The sequence below is a fragment of the Pungitius pungitius genome, chromosome 4, assembly GCF_949316345.1.
Source record: "Pungitius pungitius chromosome 4, fPunPun2.1, whole genome shotgun sequence".
Lineage (NCBI taxonomy): Eukaryota > Metazoa > Chordata > Actinopteri > Perciformes > Gasterosteidae > Pungitius > Pungitius pungitius.
The window spans coordinates 22,177,717-22,194,801 of NC_084903.1; the positions used below are offsets into that span (position 1 = coordinate 22,177,717).

Below are 17,085 nucleotides of genomic sequence, written 5' to 3' on the forward strand. Positions count from 1 at the left end.
TCGGCTGTCGTAAAATCGGTGGAAAACAATTTAATTTGAGTCGTATGTTAGTGAAAGAAAAAATGCAGAACCACGGGGTTTGTGGGAGTAGCCTACAATAATATAAATATATATTTGATACTATGGGTGTTTAATGTGAGACATTTATCCTGCCTTACATTGCTATCTGGCATATAAAGTTGAATTATTTTAGATCATAAATATGAAAAACACAAATTAAATGGTTATTATTATGATCATGTTTTGCGCACGGGCCTATTTGCTTCGCATTCCGCCTCTGACATAGCTAGCTACACAAAGTGGTTGCTAAGCAACGAAAGGGCTGATTTCGCTGAAACTCATTTATAACTAAACGTCCGCTCCGAGGGTGTTTGTCCACTGGTGACTCAGCCGATCAGAGATGGTCGGAGATATGTCGCTTGATTAAGCAACGCATATTCCAACGTTTCTGCAAAGTGGGAAGATCAAACACCCCGCACGAGATCTATTTTCTGTCCTGTGTTTGTTTTACTCATGCAGGCCTCCGTGCGCGTGTTTATTGTGTCCTATAAACTAAGCGTGCACTCTCTCTGTGAGATGGTCTTTTGTACCGAGGCCTCAACTGTTAATATGGAACGTTTTTTTAAAGTTGTCCTTATTCATGAGACCATCGAGGCCTTTGGATGAAGCCCACTCAGGACTTTCTTCTCCGTTTAAAGACCTGGAGGATGCTATGCGCAATGCAGTGGTTTTAAAATCTATGGCACCTTTTTTTTCTCGCCTCCACTGTCGCTGCTCCTAGTCCAGCTCCAGTGGTCCCTCGTGACACACGTGATTTGAAGGGAGGAGGGTGGGGGGGAAGAGGCCTCATCTCTTGCGTAAGCCTTTAACAAATGAGTAGCTTCATAAAGACCTCGCCCACTTCTTTCTTTTTTCTTGATCAATGCTCCTGTCGGTGACGCACACGCGTGTCCTGTACGTGCGTAAAACCCACCCAATGTAAAGGCTATTTATAGTGCAGCCCATTTAATGCACGTGGTTTTTAAAAGTCAATTTAACTTTTACAACTTATATACATAATAATGAAATGCCTACATGTTAGTATATGTGTAAAAGAATCCGTTTCTGGACTGAAATAAACACGTCTCCAACCTCATTTCAAAGTGTTTCTGTCCAAAACCCTGAGCCGTGTGCACCGCAAATGCCTTTCTCTCTCGAGTGGCTCCTGTAAGTGTTACTGTAGCAGAGAGAGCCGACTCAGCAGCACACTGCAAACGTTATTTAGACTGACACTATACACTGATACAATAAAAGCCTGAACCCGAACCGAGCTGCGTGTGCTCGCGCGGGAGGCGTCCATGCACGTGTGTGAGAGCGTCCTACACACATGCCCAGAGACGAGTGCATTAATCAGCTTCGGAGAGAGCCCGTCCGGCGCTCACGCATGCCGTGCGTAACCGCAACGCACGCAATTCACGCACGCATGCACATACGCGCGTAACGTCGTCTTGGCTCCGGTTGTCCCTTTAAAAATCCGAATCCCAAGCCAATGATTTATCAAACTCCTATTATCAAGAAAATGTCACGCGAAGGGCACCTTGCTGAGCACTGACGCAAAACTCCGGACTTTCCCTCGGAGCTCGAGGAAAGCTTTGCACTTTGTGCTCTCGCGCGGCGACGACCAGTCCGCTCCCAGTCCTCTCCTCGTCTCCTCACAGCTGTTTCCAGCCTGCCAGCAGACACATGCAACAAAATGGTAAGTGTCCCCGAAACGCTTTCTTTGGCTTTTGCATCTGTGGTTTTATCGTCTTATTGCAATTGGTTGAGCTGATTTAAATGTTAACCTGATACTTCTTTTTTAAAAGCAGTTTGGCGCGTCGCGGTGCTGTCCGTGGTGCTGGAATGCAGCTGAGGCTCAACATTAAAAACTTTTTTTTCTGCATTAGATTCTCCGGAAGCTTTTTTAAAACCTGAATCCTTTTAAAAAGTTTAAAATGGGAACAACGGGTGCATTCCAGGCCACTTTTCCTACTTCTGAATGATTTGTTTTTCTATTTAAGGATCAACGATTACAATCAGGTGTACTTGTTTCTTTCTCACAACTTATACCAAAGCTTTTGTTTAATCGAACAGCGACCCAATTTCTTCTTCTTTTTATCATTATTTATTTTTCATGCATGTTTTTCCGGCTGCTTTGCCGCCCCCGTCACAGCTACAAATTTCCGGGACTCATTTGTAATTCTGCTGCCCCGGGTCCGCTCGCTACCGTAACGCCGGTGATCTTGCATGCCTCCCGGGGAGAGAGAAGCCACCGAGAGACCTGCAGCAGCTTGTCTATTGCCCATAAAATCAGCGGATGCGTGTGGCTGAATGACATGAGGGGGGAAATGGGGCGTAAAATTAAAGAATCTTGCAGAAAGCGAGAACTGGAGAAGCAAAGCACCCCCTCCCTCCCTCATACACACACACACACACACACACACACACACACACACACACATACACACAAACGAACACACCCGGTGGACTGTGAGCTGAAACTATAGAGCAGCCAGAGCCAGAACATGCTGCAGAAAAAAGACAATTGAGCATTTTCAGTCCCGTAGACGCGGCAGCCTCGCGGCTTCATGGTTTCTGCCGCTCTGCTGCATTTTGTCCACCTGATCTGTCGCTCCCACGTTTCAGGATTTCTCTGACCAGAGAGAAATGGCCAAACAGATGGCCGGCGCCAGCGCTCCGACCGGGTACATCCCGACACAGCAGCCCGATGGAGCCGCGGGATTTACAGCAAACAGACCGGACACCGCGGCCGCGTGCCCCCCGGCCGCCCCGCGCCACCACCCGGCGCCGCAGCCGCCTCCCCCGTGCAACGAGAGCAAAACTTTTTCTAACGCGGAAAACAAACCGGGAGAACTGGACAGCAGCAAAGCGTACGGGACGTTTAAAAGCGCCGCGCCGGCGGCCCCCGGATCCGCGGCCATCAACTCGGCCTTCAGGAAGGATTCCGCCGGTTCGGCCCGCGCGGGGCCCGCCCAGTACGGCGACCCGCTGCGGGCCGCCGCGGAGCAGAACAACGCCGCGGGCAACTGGACGGCCATGAGCCAGACCACCATCGTGCTGGGGACAGATGGCAACACGTCTGTTCAGCCCGGCGCCGTGGCGGGGGTAAGTCAGCTTTAATGAACCGTTTCCTATTACGAACAGCGGCCGGCCGGAGTCACGGGGCGGATTGATGCACGCGACTGGATTAACCCGAAGCGGAGAAGGTGCACACCCCCCCCACCCCCCCTCCTCTCTCTCCCCTCTTCTCAGCCCCCTTCCCCTCGGGGAGCTCCGGCCCCGCCATGCAGAGCTAAAGTAGATCAGGGCTGCAGATGTTTGATGGAGTGAGAGAGAGAGTGGGGAGGGGGGGGGGGGGGTCTGTGGTGCCGAGCTGTAATGTGTGTCCCCTTGAAAAACACGGTGCAGGCTGCTTCAGTGGGGTTTCCTGCACAAATGTGCTCATGAAGTGTGTTGCAGGCGGACAACTTCCGTGCTGAAATCAGCATAAAGCGTGTGGCCCGATATTCGGATCAACCACGAGGCCATAGAACTTAGACTTATCGTTCATTAATCGGATGTATAAACAAATAAAAAAATGTATTTAACAGGACGAAAAGACGCGAGGTGAGTTGATTACTTTCTTCCTTTTGTAATTAAGATTGCCACAGAGCAGAAGTTCATTCAGCTGATTTAATGTGGCAGTAGACCCACGTGAGTAAAAGCTGAATGCATGCATGTAAATAGCATGCATCGCTATTCCATGCAGGGATCCAAACGTTCAAACCCGCCACGTCAGCGAAATATGCCAAAACAAAACGTGCATATGGATCAGCAGTCAGCGCAGAGAGGGGACGACATTTTTACGGTATAAACCCGTGATTTTTTCGGGCTGATTTTTGATCACAGTCACACTGGAAACACGATTTGTGATAAAGGGAATGACTTATATTACTCGCGCTGTTTTCGGTGTCCTCCCCCCCCCCTCTGCGCCCTGCAGATACACTTGGTATGGCCCTGAAGCCCAGGTGTTACCCAGCAGATAGTCAGCAGAGGGCTACCCCTCCCTCACACATTCTCACACGTACTGACACACACACACAGATTCCCATGCGTAGCGTTGTTTATGCATTTGAGGATGCATGCGGTTTCTTTTGTGGATCTGCTCGTATCCCGCGGTGATAATTGTGCATTTCTGTTCGTATTTGCTCACATTATGTAAGTGCACTATTAGCAGTGGCTTTTTTTTAATTACTACGTCTTAGATTTAGGAGGTGCTTCCATGCGGTCTTGTGGCAGTAATGGGCCTATTGAATAAGAGTGTAATACATAGACTTGACATTGGAAAGCTGCTGATTTTTGACAGGCAAACACATCTGTAACTGAGAACGAAATTATCATTATAGAGAAAGTGAGTAATTTTAGATGAGGGAAAAAAGGAAACTGCACCCAAAAGCGTCCCTATTATCTGATCCACTTTTCTCTTTTTAAAAAGGGGCATTTTTTATACGGTTTATGTGAAAATGCACGTGTGCGTTTCTAAAAATATCTGCATATTTTTGGTCGTTGTTGGCTTGAGCTTCAGATCCAGACTGAGGCATTTTATTCGTAATTAATACTTTTATATTAATACTTCGTTATTTAATTGGTCAAACTTTTAGTGCGGGACAAGGCTCTCGGTTTCATTCAAGAGAATAAATATCATTTTTCCTCTTAGGATGACGATGATGATGAGGAAGGAGATGAGAATAAGGCCAGAGGAAACTGGTCCAATAAGATGGATTTTATTCTGTCCATGGTTGGCTACGCGGTGGGACTGGGGAACGTGTGGAGGTTCCCTTATCTTGCTTTTCAAAACGGGGGAGGTAAGAGTTATAGGTCAATGCTTTTTAACCCCAGAAAACGGAAACGAACGAAAACAAATCAGAAAAAAAGGGGAATTTTAAAGGATTGAACTTATTTTCTATTGTCTTTTAGATGTTCCCTCCAGTTAGGCCGCTACCAGGAGATCATTTTACACTAGAACAAAGAAACGGTTGTAGAGGTGATATTTTGTTATGTGAATATTTTCACATGAAAAAATGAGTAAGAGAAATGCAGCAAAAATAAAGTATGATATTATGAGTGTGAGAATTTATAGTGAAATCTCTGGATACGTTGCAACAATCATCAGCATGCATGTAATAATAATTTGTTCATTTATGTTTCCATTAATAAACGTATCTAATGATCGTTATTTAAATACAAACTTTTAATACACAGCGCCGGGTATTTCCGGCCCTTCTGTGCCTTGAAGTGCTCTCTGTCAGCCTGCTGTTTCCTTTCCTCGTAGGAGCCTTTTTGATCCCTTACTTGACAATGCTGGGCATCGCCGGCATCCCAATCTTTTTATTGGAGGTGTCCCTGGGCCAGTTTGCCAGCCAGGGCCCCGTGTCAGTGTGGAAGTGCATCCCAGCTTTGCAAGGTAAACTGCCACGACAACAGCAACAAAACATTAAAAAAAAATAACTGAAAGAACATTCAAAAATAAACCTCATATGTTATTATCAAGAGTTCTCTAATTTTCTTAAGAGTAATTTATATATTTCGTCTCATTTATTTATTTTAGGTTGCGGGATTGCCATGTTGATAATATCTGTCTTGATAGCCATATACTATAATATTATAATGTGCTGGACACTGTACTACCTGTTCGCTTCGTTGAAGGGCTCACTGCCATGGGCTAACTGTAGGAATGAGTGGAACACGGTGGAATGTAAGGACAAAGACATGCTGCTATTAGGTAAGACTCACACACCTCCACACACACACACACGCGCGCACACACACACACACACCAAAAGCACCTCTCTCCCTACAATGCGCAATGCGTCAGGACTCCCTCAGCCGAGGTGTCCTGCAGTATAATGAATCCTGACCTGTGATCTCATGCGGTGTTTTCACCCCCCCCCCCCCCCCCCACACACACACACACACACAAACACACACACACATAATAAAAAACACGTTGAATTCTGAATTGGTTTATTTTAACTGCTGCAGTGGGAGACTACCCGTATATTATAAATATTTCATACACCTTCGATTGTTCTTTTAGTGTTGTATTTTATACTTGAAAGCTGCAGTGCACAACAGAATTAGTCTTTTTTTTAATCTTAAAAAAATACTTATATTCTTTGGATAAAATCATGGTTTCACTGTAAGGGAAAATGGCGGGAAAGGGTTTAGGTGTCGATCCGCGTTGAATAAACATCGAAATTACCTTATTTTCCTGTTTTATTTCCTCCGAGCGGTTCTGTGAATTCAGCACAAAAAAAACTGCTTGCTTGACAAATTTACTGTACAGTCTGAGGTGCTGCAGTGCTGCAGTGAGACCCGGCAGCGCCCCCTGCCGGCCGCCGCGACAACTGCAGGCGCCCCTCTGCCATTTCAACGCAATGTGGTTACTGAAGCAATCATGCAAGATGGCATATTTTAATACATCAACACAATTTAACCCAGCATACATTTGTAAAATACCATGTTTAGTTCATTTTTATGTCAAAACAATCTTAAGCCGTGACACACAACCTTTTCTCTGCCTCTGAGTTGTTGAGAAATTGCTTTTTAAAAGATGCGGTCGCAGATTAAGAAAAAACGTGTATGGCGATCACATCTCTTCTGCATTACAATGTAATGAAAGATGAGCTACGTTGGTTTTCAGACCCTGATGTGTCCACATGAAACGTTGTACAGACAGAAGGAAAGCAGCTTTTCCTTATCTTATCTTTCCCGCAGCATCTGAACTGAAAGCACACATTTGGTAAAAGTGTTTCTGTTATTCACATCTGGCCCTCTTGGTTCTCCAGACAGGCCTGCTGTCAGCTTCTCTCCAACGCCCCCCCCGCCCCCCATGCTTTGCTCTCAGTGTGAACAGCTGTGCGGACAGTAGCCGTGTCCCACGGCAGCCGCCACTCTCCCAGCTGACGTGTGTTGGTTTCTGATTGGAACAGACACGTGCATCCTGCGGGACAGAAACATCACCTCCATCAAGAACTCCACTTTCTGTCTGTCCCCGAGCAACGTGGGGAACCTGACCAAGCTGATGAACATGACAATAGACGTCAACAAGACCTACGTCAGCCCCAGCGAGGAGTACTTCAAGTGAGTGCGAGGGCCCGTGGCCTTTTGAAAGTGCACCAGGAACAAAATTGCTGTACATTTGTTATTTAAAAAAAAAAAATTATTTCAGTTAAGGCCCACAAATATTACAGCTGCCACTCCGCGGGATACGAAACCACGAGCGCAAACGTCTGCAGGACAATGAAGCGGAATTGGGCCCGATTCGGCGCCTCTCAGTTTACCCAGATGTGACTTTTCGTTGTCCCCGTCACACCTGCAGGTACAATGTGTTGCACATCTCCAAAGGAATCGAATACCCGGGAGACATCCGCTGGCCTCTGGCCGGCTGTCTGCTCCTCGCCTGGATCATCGTCTACTGCTCTCTGGCCAAAGGCATCAAGTCATCGGGGAAGGTAACGGAAAGCAAAGCACAAAGCGCCTCCTTTTGCACGGATAGAAAACACATGACTCAATATTGTGTTCCATCTGTTCGGCCTGCACTCTGTTCCTTTGTTGTGTGTTCAAAGGCTTGAAAATAGTGATCTTTAAAATAGGGAGCTAAAAATACAACACCTGTATTATTTTAATGGTTGTTGCTAGAGAACTTTATCTCCATGAGCAAGTTTATGGATGGATTCAGATTCAATACATTTAAACCCTTTTTAACAGCCACCTTCATGTCTCCTCTTCAGGCAGCGTGGTTTCTTTCTCTTAGCTTTGCGGATTGTGAGATCTTTTTGTATGTTAGGGAAGGGGGAAAAGGGAATGTGCGAACCTGTTTTCCTCTTTTGATTGTGAGGAAGGAAACATCCGCCGTCACTCAAAAGGAATTCTTGTGTAATGACGCCCTCTGGTGGACCTGGATGTGAAACACACGGCGGTTTATTTTAGAGACCTCACTTTGCACAGTTAAAAAGTACTTGTTTCATCAGCAAAAAGAGGCGCTGACGCACATCTACGTGACCTGATTCTCCATCACTGCTTCTCTCAAGAACCTCAAGACCTTCCATCCCTCTCTCTCTCTGTCATTCCGGTCTCCTCCCTGCTTTCAGGTGGTGTATTTCACAGCCACGTTCCCCTACGTGGTGCTGGTCATCCTGCTCATCAGAGGGATAACCCTCCCCGGGGCCTTCGACGGCATCCTCTACTTCATCACACCCAAGTGGGAGAAGCTGAACGACGCAAAGGTAGCCGACGACCACCCCCCCCCCGCAGCGCCGCGGGCGCTTTGCCTTTCCACCCCCCCACCCTGCTTCTTACCTGCAGCCGTTTCTCTCCCTCGTCCGCCAGGTGTGGAAAGACGCGGCCACTCAGATCTTCTTCTCGCTGTCGGCGGCTTGGGGAGGCCTCATCACTCTCTCTTCCTACAATAAGTTCCACAACAACTGCTACAGGTAAACGCACAAAAGGTAAACGATGCTCCTGCGTCTCCGCAGACACCGTAAATCTGATTTTGATAGGAATGACGATAATAAATGTCACTTTGCAGCCAGCAGTTCAGTGTTTCTTTCATTTCCTCGCACCTGAAGCCTTGTTTTTTTATTCATCACACAACTTTCCCTCAGTTCAAAACATATAAAGGTTTTTGAATGCACAAAACAAGTCATCTCTTGTTTGTTGGAATCAGAAATAAAATGCTGTGGACTTCTTGTGGTTTGTAAATGATGACCAAAGCAGGGCTTGTTTTTGAGGTTTTTATTATGTATTATGTATGTGTGTACATATATATGCTAACTATACCCATGTATATACACACGTTTAGTTCTTTACGTGTGTGTGTATCCCATTTCCATCCTGAACGTTTTGCTATGGAAATACTTTCAAAAAGCACCAATAATTACAACATTTAAATAACAGACACACACACACACACACACACACACACACACACACACACACACACACACACACACACACACACTCTCTATTGAACAGGCGGACAAATGAGCTGGTACGATGAGACATTTTGCATTAGCAATACAGCCCTCTTTCACAGGCCTCTACGTGCATTTCGTATTACAGCCACCAGATGGCGCCATCGTAACGTCAATTATCACACGTAGCGTGTTCTGATGCGAATGTTTAGTCACTATAGCCGGTTTGTGCTTATTTGGCATCTGCTTCTCCCTCTCTCCCCGCAGTGACACCATCATAGTGACGTGTACAAACAGTCTCACCAGTATATTTGCTGGGTTTGTCATCTTCTCCGTCATCGGTTTCATGGCGCACGAGTTGAAAGTGCCGATAGAGCAGGTGGCAGATGAAGGTAAGGCACCAAAAGCACACCCCGAAAACGTTTGACCTCACGATCTGCTGTGGAGAGTGTGTGTGTGTGTGCGCACACATCTGGATTTACGTATGTGTGTGTGTGTGTGTGTCAGGTCCAGGCATAGCGTTCGTGGTGTATCCTGAGGCTCTCACCAGACTTCCCCTGTCTCCTTTCTGGGCGATTATCTTCTTCCTCATGCTCCTGACTCTTGGCCTGGATACCATGGTAACCACTGCTCCCTCAATCTGTGTGTGTGTCTGCGCGTGTGTGTGTGTATGCTCTCGTGCTGTTTTATGTCTATAGTTATAGTAATAAAGATAAGTGTAACTAATGCTTTTTTTCCTTCTCTGTGTGCCAGATTTAAAGATGAAATCAAGCACTTGTTTGTCTCTTTTAAGAAAGTCGCAATTATGAGATAAAAAGACGAATAATTTTGACTTTCTAACCCTTCATTTTTGGGATGACGGAGGCTGAAGAAAAAGTCACCGGAGCTGCAGAGTTGGGGATAATTCTCTTAGTTTCTCCGAGTGAATTTAGATTCTTCTTGTTCATCTGATTTAATGTCAATATTTCTATTTCTCGACGTTTCATAACATCAGCAACCTTCATGTCAGAGACCAGAGACTCCGAAGCAAACACTCGACTTTGGCAGCGGCATCCAGCTACGTTTGAACGCTGCACATATTGACCTAATTAACCTAATTACCCCCCCCCCCCCCCCGCTGGGACGGCTTTCAGCTGAAGTGCCTGAGCTCGCTCCCTGTGTGATTGGAGTGAGTGAAGGGAAGTTGACCTTAAAGTCAACAACGCTCATGTAAAGCAGTTTCAATACAATTAAAGCACCTGCTTTTTAGTAATCATTTCCCCCCATTTTCTGACATGTGTTCCACAAACTGCCTCTTTGTCCCAAAATGTCCCAAATATATTTCGTTTCCTTATCCTGGCTGTTGTAAACCCACTGCTTTCCACCTACTGACAAAGTTAGCAATTAGATAATGAATAACATTTAGCTTCCAGAGAGCCTGATGGTGACCACATTGGAGTTGAAAGAAAGTCAACATTTAACCTAATCAACGTGGTCGATGCGGACTCCTCTCCAAAGGAGGAACGACGTTGCTTTGTCTCTGCTGCCTCAGCCAGGATAATCCGATATCGTGATATTTGTTATTTGAGCTCCAGTGAATGGCCCGTTGCCTCCCTGGCGTTGCTCCAGTGAACAAGCACACGGGTTTCGGGGATGTGAAGCCAGTGGGATCAGTTGATGTAGAATCACTGGATGCTGGATGCTCCGAAAACGGCAATTTTCAGTAATAAAAAATTAAAAAAAATAAACTTAGAGTTTAACTTCGAGTCACAACATTTCCCAGGACAAACCCGTTTGAGCTTGACCTTTCCCTCCGTTACCCCTTGTTCTCCTCCTCCTCTCCCCCCCCCCCCGGGACGTTTCCCTCTCTCTCCTCTTCCTTCACACTCTTCTGCTGGGTCCCAGTTCGCCACCATCGAGACCATCGTGACCTCCGTGTCGGACGAGTTCCCCAAATACCTGAGGAAACACAAACCCCTCTTCACCCTGGTCTGCTGCTTCTGCTTCTTCTTCCTGGGCTTCCCCATGATCACAGAGGTAGGACACCGTGACGCAGTACACCTATGTACCTACACACCGATGCGACCCCCCTCCCCTTCCCCCCCCGGGTCAGTGGGACTGTCTTGCTGATTTGGTGTTTGTGTGTTTGAGACAGAGCGGCATGTTCATGCTGCAGCTGGTGGACACTTTCGCGGCCTCCTACTCGCTGGTCATCATCGCCATCTGCGAGCTGGTGGGGATCTCCTACCTCTACGGTGAGTGAAGCTTCTCCCGCTATCGCTGTCTCGTACCTTTCTACCTCATCATAGTAAAGTCTGAAGAGGCTGCCCTGCCAGTGTCTCGCCCTATCATGTGGAAATGACCGGCGTTCGGAGCTAGATGTCCATCCTTAGAATTGTCAAAAAATTAGCTCCCTCATCGAATATCGGATGCCACAACCTCAATCTACACTAGAAAATTGTTTTTTTTTTAAATATTAATATAAATAAAAGAAATAATACACAGAGCGAGTGTGTCTTTACCTAAAGGCACATGTTATTCCAGCTGTGACCACTAGGGGTCTCTGGTGTGATGCGCGTAAGTCGCACGCTCACACGCACCACACACACACACACACACACACACCCGCGCAGGCAGGGAGCTCAGGTGTGTGTCAGAAAGGCCGATACCTGCAGTTTGTCAGAGCATCAGTTCAGGTGACGTATTGAAGTGACTCTTCATGTCACTCAATGTTATCCGTCAATAAAGTCAGAGAGGAATGAAGCCATCTGCTCCCGGGCTTCTCTCTCTCTCTCTCTCTCTCTCTCTCTCTCTCTTGACCCTTTTTAAGCCTGGGTTTTCTTTTTGTCTCTGCAGGTCTGCAGAGGTTCTGCGACGACATTGAAATGATGATTGGTTTCCAGCCGAACCGATTCTGGAGAATCTGCTGGGCCTTTGTGACTCCCACCATTCTGACGGTACTTTTTTTTTTTATCTTTTTTTTTTGGGCGCATCTCATTCAGCCTTCACAAAAACACACATTGACAAGTCAAGACAATTTTATTTACATCGCCCAATACGAAAAATCCCAAATGTGTTTTGCTGTGAATTAGCCTTTTCGACCCCGGCTTCATCGCGTGGGGCCTGAAACGTTTCCAATCCGCCGCCTGGTGACCCACCAAGAAGTCGGCGTGATGTCCGATGAGCTGCTGAACACCATCCACTTTGTTTCCACACCTTTTCTTTGTGGGAAAGGGACAATTGCTGCCATAGGCTGGGCGTTATTCAGTAACTTTTAATGATTAGGGGTTTAGCAGCATTCATGTTAGTTTTTTTTTTTTAATGGAAGCTACTGCTCTAAAGCAGGAGGTGATGATGACAAATGGAACTGCAGTCTGGCCGGCTGGTCATCCTGCTTCTCTCTCTCTCTCTCTCTCTCTCTCTCTCTGAGAAATCAGATTTCCTCGGGGAGCCCATTGATGCACGACCCCAAGCTAATCTATTTCTGTCTGTCCTCCTTTTTTTTTCCTGTTGGTTTTCACTTTCTTCCATTTATTATAATCCGTCTCAGACACATTTGCTGTAGATATGGAGGTATATTCCATTCCAAACCTGTTTTTTTTTTGTACTCTCTGCACATATTGTAAAAAGGTCGATCTCATTCACACTGCTGTTCCATCCTCTTGTTGATATGGAACATTGGACACGCCAACAGGTATTTGTTCTGACTGACTTCAGTGCAGCTAATTGGGTCCAAAAATGTTGGCCATTGTGTCAAGATTTACAGTTATTTTTATTCTAACCATTAAGTCACGGTAATCTGTGACGAATTACAGAAGATTCTTGCTACCCTTGGACGAGTATTTGGTCTCTGTGTAGGATTATGAGCTTTACTGACATTACTTGTATTTAACTTGAGTAAACTTGTCCAGTATGTATAGGGGTGGGAGTTATGAGGAACATATCGATGCAAAACACAACTTGCAGACAGTTTGGTAAAACTAGCCCATCTTCATCTTGGTTTTCCTCTTCAGCTGCCTTACACTTGCATTCTCTCTAATGGCCAGTGGGGGGGGGGGGGGGCAGAGGCCCCCTATTGAATTGAAATCTCTAAGAGAGGAAGCTTGTGCACGACGCGGTTGAAGGTGTGACAACGTTTGCTGGATTCCGTGGTGCGTGCAGGGCATCCTGGGACTCAGCCTGTACCAGTGGAAGGGGATGACGTACGAGGACTACACCTACCCCAACTGGTCCATGGTTATGGGCTGGCTCATGGTCATCTGCTCCGTCATCTGGATCCCCATCATGTTCTGCATTAAGATGTACCTCGCCCCCGGCACCTTCGGAGAGGTAATGGCGGAGACAAAACCGCGTAGGTTCTGTTCTGCTCTTGGTCGGGTCTCTGCCTCTGATTTCTTGTCGGAGAAATCAATATTCTCAGCGTGCGCTCATTAGCGGAGGAGAGGCGGACTGCCGGCTGAGTATTAATTCGACCATTTTTCCAATAGGTCCCTTCTAAACGCTCAGATTAATGGACGATGATGATGATGATGATGATTGAGACCCTCAGTGGCTCTCACTTTGCCGTCTTCACATTTGAATCTCTTTTCTTTCTTTGACTGTGAGAAATACATTATCGTTATTAGATTTTTCTTTTCACCCATATGTTAGGACTGCGGTTTTCAACTTGAGGACCTAAAAGTAAATTAGGCGTAAACATGTTTTATTTCTGTTGACGGTAATTGTGAAATTTACCGTATTTCACCGTATTTTCAACAGATTTCATCTTACAGTGCACGATGGTCCGTATATATAAACACTAACAAAATATATTTTTAAAATGAATTCATGTGAAAATCACAATATTGAAAGATTTTCATATTACGGTGCATTTCTGTTGTCAGTAGAACTTCTAGTACAATTAACAGTGGTTAAACGTATTTGATACAATATATGAATGCCAAGATAACTTTCCGCGCTGACATATATATTTACGGTGTTTCACTGTCAAATAAACGGAATTTAACAGATTTCTATTTAACAGTCTGTTACTGTCTGTAGTGTAACCCTAACCCAACAACCGTGTTTGTCCGTACCTACGGGCGTAGGGGGGTGTTCAAACTTAAGCAAACAACTTAAACCAAACTAACTTAAACAACTTCCCAGCGGCCATTAAACAGTTGCTTTTCATCCATTGGACGCCGAGGCGGCTCCCTGCCAGAGGCAGGAGTGAAATGCACTCTGGTTCACAGGAGAAGAAAAGGGGGGCAGACTATAGATAATGGCAAAGCCCGACCCGATATTGATTAATCTGTTATGATGCTTGGATAGGATAGGAAAAACTTACAAAAGGCCCCTGAAAGCAGGTAAAATTTATTTAAATATACTTGTTCTAGTTATTGCAGTCAGGTTGTATTGACAAAAATCGAATACTTAAAATATGATAAATGGTTATTTATAAAACCTTCCAGCATTATAATTGGATGCTCCTTGAACAGAGTTAAGCTATTGATGCGAGTAAATCCATTTTTATAGCACATTTCAGACCCAGAGGCGCCCTTAAGTGCTTCACAGATTACACAAGAAACACTTGATGCAAACAATAAAAGCTGGTACTTAGTTCCGTTTAAGTGCATTGTGCTGATTCCTATATTTACATCTTCACTTGAAGTGACTATTTGAATGCAGAGCGTTTACGGTTAAGTAAGCTATGATAATAATAATAATAATAATAATATTGAGCGTGTAATGTGTGTCCGTCACTGGGTCCCCGTCAGAAGACCTGCCCCCGGGGAGGAGATTCCAGTTTGTGGAGCTATGCGGAGAACATGCAGAAGCTTTGGAATTTTTTTTTAAAAACGGAACCAAAATGCGCTAGTCAACAGCAGCTTCAACAACCAAGCCATTGTTTGTACCCCCCCCCCCCCCCCCCCACACACACACACACACACTTCAGGGCTGACTTGATTCATTCCTGTTTGTCTCCTCTCGCAGCGTCTGAAGCTGGTCTGCTCCCCTCAGCCCGACTGGGGTCCGTTCCTGATGAAGCACCGCGGAGAACGCTACAAGAACATGACGGACCCCCTGGGAACCAACTCGCTGGGCCTCAAACTGCCCCCCAAGGACTTCCAGCTGGGCTCCTACCAGTAGCAGCCCAGCAACACCTTGTATTCCCCCCCCCCCTCTTCTTCTCTCTTTCTCCCTTCCATACCCCCCCCCCCCCCTCCCTCCCTCCCCCACACGTGACCACTGATCACTTCAGAACCCTGTCCAGGGATCTTTATTCCAAGAAAAATTGTGTCAAAAAAGGACACAGCTCAGACTGCACTTGCAATACTAGACTCACCACAGCTGCTCCCTGTGGAGTCGTGTATGTGTGTGTGTGTATGTGTGTGTTTGTGTGTGTGTGTGTGTGTGTGTGTGTGTGTGTGTGCGCGCGCGCGCCTTCATGTCTGTGTGTAGGGATAATGAATCATCTTGGTGCGAGCAGACACAGGAAAAACAAAAAACAAAAGAGAAAATTTTGCAACAGAGAGGCAGCGGTTCAAGCAGCTCCACGGGGCGTTTTGTTCCATCTGTGTTTAAAGTCTCAGACGGCAACACAAATAATTTCAACTGCCTCTGGGAAAGAAAAGGGAAAGGCAACCAAAAAAAAAACAAAAAAAAAAAGCCCTGGTGTCACGTTTTGTGTTCTGTCCAACAATATAAATGTGTATTCACTGTAGCTACTGCTTAGTCGCTCTTGCCTTTTGTCACAAAATAGATATATCAGCAATTTGTGCCCCCTACGTGCCAGTAGAGTAGCGAATGCATCCTGATTACCACTTTCAGCAGATGCACTTTGGCCTGGAGGCCTCGGCAGTATAACACAAGCTTCCACCGATTCTTTTCCCTGAGTCCGAGGCACCGTTTGCCCCGCCCCCCTCGTCTTAGTCTTATCTAGTAAGTTGTGTTCCTCCTCGTGTCCTAGAAGGTAAAAAGGACACATCGCTAACTTAGATTCGTCCAGCGTGGCCACTCCAGCGTTTGAATGCGGGAAAGCCGCTCTGTGCAATAAACCTTAGACGCAGTATTTATCTCCGTGTGTGTTGTGAGCTTGTGAAACCATCCGTGGAAACCGCCTTCACAATGTGCATCACATCAGTAGAGTAACAGTATAATGTATATATAAATATCTGTATATATATATAATAATTACATACACATACTGATATATATACATATATATATCTAAGAGCCTTCAGCAGAGGAGAGTGTGAGTGTGTACACGTTCCTCTGAATCCCTCTTTTCTCTTGTTAGCTGGGCAATAAGTGTACAGTGCGTCTTATAAGAATCTCTTCTTCGTGTGCGTGTTGTCGTCGCGTTCGGAGCACCCGCTACGTGTGAGTAGATGAAGATTAGTGTAGAACACGGCCGCCCCTCTTCCCTGGAAGTGTGCTTTGTCTCTTGTTTTGTTGGTGGCAGACCTCCCGGAGACCTCTTTGCCATTTCAGACTAAAAGCCTCTTTGCTTCTCTGTATGTTGCGCGTGAAGAAAAAAAAAAAAAAAAAAAAAAAAAAAAACAGGGTCTCAGGTATACTCCGTTCCAGCAGACTACCCGGGTAGCTGCAGGAACAGCAGCATTCAGTGCATAGGAAACACAGAGTAGAGCCATCTCAATGTTAAACTGTATTGGAAGCAGTGTGTTGCATCACTTTGCATTTGGCTTGCTGTTGCTTGATAAGCCTATAAGAGCGACTGGACTCATTTGGACGGACCTTTGTAGAATGCTACATCGAGTGTCCTGGTTTGTGTGACATGGTTAGCTGGAGAAGTAAGAAAATCTCATTCCCTGATAGACTTTTTAACCGCTTTGAATTGAGTTGGCACCCGAGCCGGTTTTGGCTGGCCAGCTTCACTTTACATTCCCGGGAAAAGAAAAAAAAAGGCTCTCTGACAACGTGTCAGCGTACTAGTATTTCAAATGTAAAAGTCCCTTTAAGTTGTGCTCTGCAGCCTCTTTAAAAGGGAACATGACAGGCGGGCCAACTTTTACTCTGTGGGCTGCCAACCACGTACCTACGCAGCAACACCATGGCGCCACTCACAAGCAATTAGTCCCTTTCCACACTTTGACCACTTATTGACGCGCGT

General features: G+C 45.9%; 1 protein-coding gene across 2 annotated transcripts; it reads left to right on the forward strand.

Moving 5' to 3' along the window:
* The first annotated feature begins 1,277 nt into the window (after positions 1-1,277).
* Positions 1,278-15,126, forward strand: slc6a5 (solute carrier family 6 member 5). Of its 2 annotated transcripts, XM_037454980.2 has the most exons (16): positions 1,278-1,735; positions 2,665-3,144; positions 4,736-4,883; positions 5,351-5,482; positions 5,627-5,800; positions 7,011-7,161; positions 7,400-7,532; positions 8,172-8,306; positions 8,410-8,513; positions 9,261-9,385; positions 9,501-9,613; positions 10,878-11,009; positions 11,128-11,227; positions 11,829-11,929; positions 13,134-13,301; positions 14,946-15,126. In XM_037454980.2, exons 1-16 carry the CDS (start codon positions 1,733-1,735, stop codon positions 15,099-15,101), a joined length of 2,355 nt encoding a protein of 784 aa, XP_037310877.2. In that variant the 5' UTR covers positions 1,278-1,732; the 3' UTR covers positions 15,102-15,126. The 2 variants fall into 2 exon arrangements, with proteins under 2 accessions (XP_037310877.2, XP_037310895.1); XM_037454998.2 differs by lacking the exons at positions 1,278-1,735; positions 2,665-3,144; positions 4,736-4,883 and having other exon boundaries at positions 5,432-5,482; positions 5,725-5,800.
* Positions 15,127-17,085: the final 1,959 nt, after the last annotated feature.

Bases quoted from the DNA above. Each gene is read 5' to 3' on its own strand.
- slc6a5 (XM_037454980.2), top strand. The intron at 9,386-9,500 runs GTAAGGCACCAA...TGTGTGTGTCAG, and splicing joins AGAGCAGGTGGCAGATGAAG to GTCCAGGCATAGCGTTCGTG. The intron at 11,228-11,828 runs GTGAGTGAAGCT...TTGTCTCTGCAG, and splicing joins GGGGATCTCCTACCTCTACG to GTCTGCAGAGGTTCTGCGAC.